Genomic DNA, 5879 nt, shown 5'->3' with positions numbered 1-5879 from the left:
CGACCTCGACGATCGAGTCCTGCCTCCAGCCGAACCATCGCGGGTCGAGGCGTCGAGGCGTCGAGCGCTGTTCTGGACTGCTCGCTGGCCTCCAGTCCCGTCCTAATCTGTGGCATGTTGGGCCATCAAAGAGAGCCAATATCGGGGGCCTCCCAGAAACGGGGGCCTGGATCGGTCGATCCTCTGGATCCGCCCCATCGACGGGGCTGGATCGAATTAACCCCGTACGTCTGACTAGAACGTCAATCAGCTCATCAGTTTGGCTGCTCCTGATGCTGCTTGTTGTCGTCTTTGTCGGAGCGCTCGCTCGATGAGAAGGATCAGGAAGTTCATCACCTGCACCGCGTACTTGAGCGCCGTCAGAGGATCAACCGTCTGCAAGAATATATCACTTGGTTAGCACTTAGCAGCGTTGATCGTTCATAATAAACGTTTTGCTAGCTAGACGTATGGTAAACAGTAACCTGAACATGACTGAAACCCAACGCAAGTTTGACGAACTTTGATTTTCTTTTTTGGAATGCTTTGATGAGCCCGGCCAGGCAGTGCACGTCCACGGCGGTGCCGCCGTCGTCGTCTTCGTCGTCAGGGATGGTGCCGGCGAGGCAGAGGTTGTGCCTGACGCGCTGCTCCTGGGCGCCGTCGGCGGCCACGCGGAAGATGTGCCCCCCGTGGTCAGCCCGCCCTGGTCGTAGAGGCGGCGTTGCAGTTACCAAAGGCAGCACAGTTACCAAAGGCAATTCACGAAACTACAGCTCACTTGCACATCAGGATAACATTCAATCAGGTCGATTGGATTATTTGCCAGTGTGTGCACATGGCAAACACCCGCACACCAGGAGGTGTCCAATTAAAACAGAGATGCAGACACACAGGAGGGTCTGGACGACTGAGCGACTGGACGAGCTCTAGCAGCGTCGCCGTCTGGCGAGGTGCGTGGGGAGGGTGAACCCTAGATTTGGCGGCGGCTGGGTAACTCGGGGGCGCGTTGTTGCGAGCACAGATCGAGTCGAGACCGGGCGGAGACAGAGCACGAATCGAGTGGAGTGCTACGGGGTGGCTGGGGTGCGGGGAGGAGCGATGGGAGACTTCGTTACCTGAGGTGGGCGTGGGCGGTGGCGGTGGACCGGAGCGGCGAGACGGCGGCGGCGGCGGGGAGGAGAAACCCTAGGAGGAGAAGGGAGCGCGAGAAGGGGTTTTCTGGAAGTTTTGCGGGATGACCCTTCCACTTGTGTCGTCTTGGTTCGGATCTGATGTCGGTTCGTTTTAGGTCCTGCCTGCGTATGCCGGTATCGACCACAATCATATTGAACCCAAATAAAACAAAACATTCTTACGTGAATTTCAGACGATATAAAAATAATGTGACACGGTAATGCAAATCGAGCTGGTTGAATTTAGTTTAGGGCCAAATTTTAAAAAAAGTGCATGTGAGTTTCGCAACCAAGGAACATTAAAGACATAACTAGCCATGGAAAAGAGCGTAAAACACGAGGCGGTGTATTGGCTCCTACGTGCATAAAAACCTATTATAAAAATAAAATTGAAAATAAAATTTTAATATCAAAAAATCTAAAAGTAAATTTCTCATCTACATTTGGACATTTTATGTTCGCACAAAGGAAGGAACATTTTGCATGGTCTATGTAAAAGACAGAAAAAAAAATGTTCTCTGGTTGGCATGGAAAATTTTCTTCTTTTAGAGGACACAAAAAAATTGATTTCCACAAGAATCTACACCTTGCAAACTGTAACGTTTTTATTTATTTCACCTAAAGTAGACAATCATGCACTCTCGGAACCTCCATAGAGATATTTGTCTAGTTGCACGCTTCAAGCTATCTGTCGAGACAACTAATAATAGTAACACTCATATAAGTGACATACATTACTCCAAGAAGGTATGTGATTAAATTTCTATTTTCTCTAATATAGTCTGATGATTCCATATGTGTTTTTAGGGAGCGATATGACATCACATTATTAGAAAACATGTTTTAAATTTAATTTAACTATATCTGGCATGATGGAAATTAGATTTGTATAACGAAAAATAAAATATTGTAGGTTAATTTTGCTTGGTGTAATAGAAAATTATTGCTGGCGTATAAATAAAATATTGGTCTTTTTTGCAATAATTTTGGCATGCAATGGTCTCTTTTGTAAACATGTGAGGCAAATACAGTATATTAGAGTTGTACCAACGGGGTAACATTATAAAGTGGTTTTCGGACCATCAGTATATGGTCTAAACTAACTTTCTATGTTTCGAACAAGACTTGGAGCGATGAAATAAAATGTTGCCTTCATCGACTCTAATGGATCTCGTACTAATTATGTTCGATCAAAGATCTTCCGATATTACTTTAATTATTTTTAGTTGTGTTGACTTACAATAAATTAATATTATTGTGCACACAAGTTATCAGCACTCTCCATGACTCCCTTACCAAGGGAGGCATCTCTCCAACCTCTTTGTTACTTCAAATATTTGATCAGAAATGCTTTTGCGCATACTAAGATTTTTCTAAGAAGCATCTCTTCTAACAATTTGCTTTGAAGAAACCCCAAACAAATTGTGTCTCTAAGTGAGCGCGATTTAGATTCCTTTTCACTCCAAATACCCGTAAGGAAACCGTTGATGGAGCATTACTTCAAATCATATGCAATGTGTTTAGGTTGTAATATGAAACAATTTAAGTGGGTGGTGCCATATAGAATGGATTCTTACTGCTAATGCTAATCTAGTCTCAGAGATATGTAGACTCAAAATATAGACCACCATCCCAATTCCCTTCGAGGCACAATATAATAATAATGGTGCAAATATAGATCTTAGTGAAAACACACATGTTAGTTATGTAAACCTTGAAAAAAAATGATGCACAAATATGAACTGAGTAAAACTTACACATGCAAATTATGTCAAATAATACGACCATTTGCTATGTTCTTAAAACCGAGAACGTGACGATGATAATGCCACAATTAAGATTCCAAAACAACATCCAGTTTTTTAAGCTTTTAGCTAAGTTTAGGGTGAGTTAGAACTCTTTTCCTTGAATCGCTAAATTATCGGAGGCTGATATATGAGTGACCAGGTTCTGAAAATCCACTCTACGTACTATGGCCATAGAATTAAGGACATACATGTGTGAGGCCACATATAACATCAAAGTCAAATAATCATATCACACATATTGGAATGGAGAAACAGAATTAACACGCACACAGCTAGCTGATTTGCTGGATCCTAGCTATGCTCAGGTACAGGTCAGCTTAGTATCAACACCAGAACTGAATGAAACTAACTGACCGCGTGCGGGACTAACTCGAATTAATTAACCACACTCCACTACATGTAACGTACGTTTGATTAGAACATCAATCAACTGATCAGTTTGGCTGTTGCTGCCGCTGCTTGTTCTCGTCTTTGCCGGAGCGCTCGCTCGATGAGCTGGTTGAGGAAGTTCATCACCTGCACCGCGTACTTGAGCGCCGTCAGAGGATCCGCCGCCTGCATCAGAGCATGTCGCACGATTAATTAATTAGCAGCATCGATCAGCCATGGTTAATGATTTTCAGCACGAATCGGAAGTAACACGCAGGCAGTAACTTGTAGAACATGACTGAAACTCAACCTATGTTTGACTGAATTTGTCAAAGACTTTACATTGGCTATCTGTAGTAACTCATATGACACTAGCGGGGAATTGTTTTTGAGCACCATGGTAGTTGTCAATCAGAAATTCAGAATGACTGGAGTTTTCTACAGTTTGCTGAAACCTTATTACTGTACCTTAGAGTTCAGTTTGCAGGCGGGCAAAGGTAACTATGTATACCTGTGTCATGTTGGGCGCGAAGACCATGGCGACGTTGCGCGCGCCCATGCGGTTCCGCCCCTCCTCGCTCGCCACGTCCGCCATGAGCTGCACGGCCCAGTCGAGCAGCGCCGCCTTGGCCGGCTCAAGTTTCCCGCAGAGCCTCCCGGCCTCCTCCGCCGTCGTGCACCGCGCCACCTCCTCCTCTGGCAGCGCGTCCAGCAGGCCGCCGGGGAGCTCCCTGAACCACGCCTTGATGAGCCCCGCCAGGCAGTGCACGTCCACCGCGGCGCCGTCGTCGTCGGCGTCGGGGATGGTGCCGGCGAGGTCGAGGTGCTGCCGGACGCGCTGCTCCTGGGCGCCGTCGGCGGCCACGCGGAAGATGCCCTCCGTGGCCAGCCCGCCCTGGTCGTAGAGGCGGCGCTGCAGGTGGAGCAGGATGGACGGGACGCTGTTGCCACGGGAGTCGTGCGCGCACTGCATCGACTCCGTCGACACGCCGAACGCCGTCTTGCTGCGCACACGCCGGCGACCGTGATCAGACGCCAAGGAGAAAGAAGACGTTGATGGAACGGCGAGCGAGAGAGAGAATGTGCACGCGTACCTTGCGCTGGGGGCCTTGGCGAGGGCGGGCTCGGGCTGGAGCTCGGCGGGCACGCCGCGGAAGCCGTGGAAGCGGTCAAAGGTGACGTGGGCGACGTGGCGCACTTCGGTTGGCCACCCGATCTTCATCCTCTGCTGCGGCTGCTCGCTGCCGCCGGCGACCTGATCCACCTCCTTGCCGCCGCTACCGCCGCCGCCGGCCCCAATGTCCATGGTGGTGATCAGATCCGATTCCCGGCAACCCCGCGCGCGTACGAGGGGCCTTGACGCGCGCCGCAGCAATGACGACGCACGCGGTATTCTCGTACGAAGTGGTGGTACCAGACGATGAATGGAGGCGAGGAGGACTTGGTCGGAGACTAGAATTAAGAAGAGGTGGTTGCATGGTTGGTCGATGCGCAGTTGTTGCGGCGAGGACGACGATCGTGGGCGGCACCACTACTCCAACTCGCGACGTATCTTGGCTTCGAATGAAGGAGTCGTGGTGGCATAAAGAGGGAACAATGGAAATTAGCCACTTGTCGTCCCTTTTCTAAAACACAAAATCAACTAGTAGTGTGCATGGTATAGTCAAAATCGAGTTATGCTCCATGGATATGGATTGCCTTTGATTTTCCACGATACAGTGAAGTCCTTCTTATCTCCACCTAAGGGGTCTACCCACATTTTTTTTCCAGTCACATAGGACCGTTCAGATATTTTAACACAATGTACTAAATCAGCGACAACTAATATGAAACAGAAAGAGTACTTATTAAGTCTTACCTACGAACAAAGTAATAAAATATATTTTTTTATTCTCAAAATAAGTTGTGACCTATGTGATCCAAAAAATAATTTGTGGATTGTCACGAAAAATGAAAGTACCATTTGAGTTAGTTCGTGTGTTCACTGTATCGTAATATTGCCCACTGTATGTAAATTTTTCTACTTGGCATGACAAACAGTTAAATACATAATGTTAACGATTTGGATTGAGTCGGAGCAAGATAGGATGAGGGACATGATTCACCTCCATTTTCAAGATTGGACTGAGACTAAGTCAACCAAGAAAAGAACTAGTAGGAAACAAGCTAACCCTTAATTGAACATTAAAAGATTAACACACTCATAAATGTGAATGTGACATGAAAAATACGTAGTGGAATAAGTTGTAAACTTCATCGCCATTGTGTACTAACTCATGAACCGTTGCTCGTGTCGGAAGGAAACATAGCAACAACATATTTGGGCATGACCAACCTAGCCTAAGGCCCGGCCCAAAATTCACAGGCCTAAGCCTAAAAGTATTGGCCCGATGGACGGGCCAATCCAGGCCTAGGTAGTCAAAAAATGCAAAATAGAGAGGCATCCTAGTCGGCGACCCGCTGGCCCGATGGGCTTCCGGGATTTTTGGTTAGGTTGGCTAGGTTTTTGAGCGTCAGGCTTTCCCCAGCCTGGCCCGGAGGATGACCA

The 5879-nt window shown here is 47.4% G+C and overlaps 1 protein-coding gene across 1 annotated transcript; it reads right to left on the bottom strand.

Moving 5' to 3' along the window:
• Positions 1-246: 246 nt before the first annotated feature.
• On the bottom strand, positions 247-4637 carry LOC124662118 (rho GTPase-activating protein 5-like). Its single transcript, XM_047200002.1, has 5 exons — positions 4426-4637; positions 3843-4335; positions 3416-3517; positions 465-749; positions 247-375 (listed from the first exon to the last, which is right to left on the bottom strand). The coding sequence occupies exons 1-5, from the start codon at positions 4635-4637 to the stop codon at positions 247-249; spliced, it is 1221 nt and encodes a 406-aa protein (XP_047055958.1).
• Between the last annotated feature and the right edge of the window lie 1242 nt (positions 4638-5879).

This window comes from Lolium rigidum, chromosome 6 (assembly GCF_022539505.1).
Source record: "Lolium rigidum isolate FL_2022 chromosome 6, APGP_CSIRO_Lrig_0.1, whole genome shotgun sequence".
NCBI lineage: Eukaryota > Viridiplantae > Streptophyta > Magnoliopsida > Poales > Poaceae > Lolium > Lolium rigidum.
The sequence above is the reverse complement of the archived record's forward strand: the minus strand, read 5'-3'. Positions and strand labels throughout refer to the sequence as shown.

Bases quoted from the DNA above. Each gene is read 5' to 3' on its own strand.
- LOC124662118 (XM_047200002.1), bottom strand. From the start codon at position 4,637: ATGGACATTGGGGCCGGCGGCGGCGGTAGCGGCGGCAAGGAGGTGGAT. The intron at 4,336-4,425 runs GTACGCGTGCAC...GCGTGTGCGCAG, and splicing joins GCCAAGGCCCCCAGCGCAAG to CAAGACGGCGTTCGGCGTGT. The intron at 376-464 runs GTTACTGTTTAC...ATATTCTTGCAG, and splicing joins TGGGTTTCAGTCATGTTCAG to ACGGTTGATCCTCTGACGGC.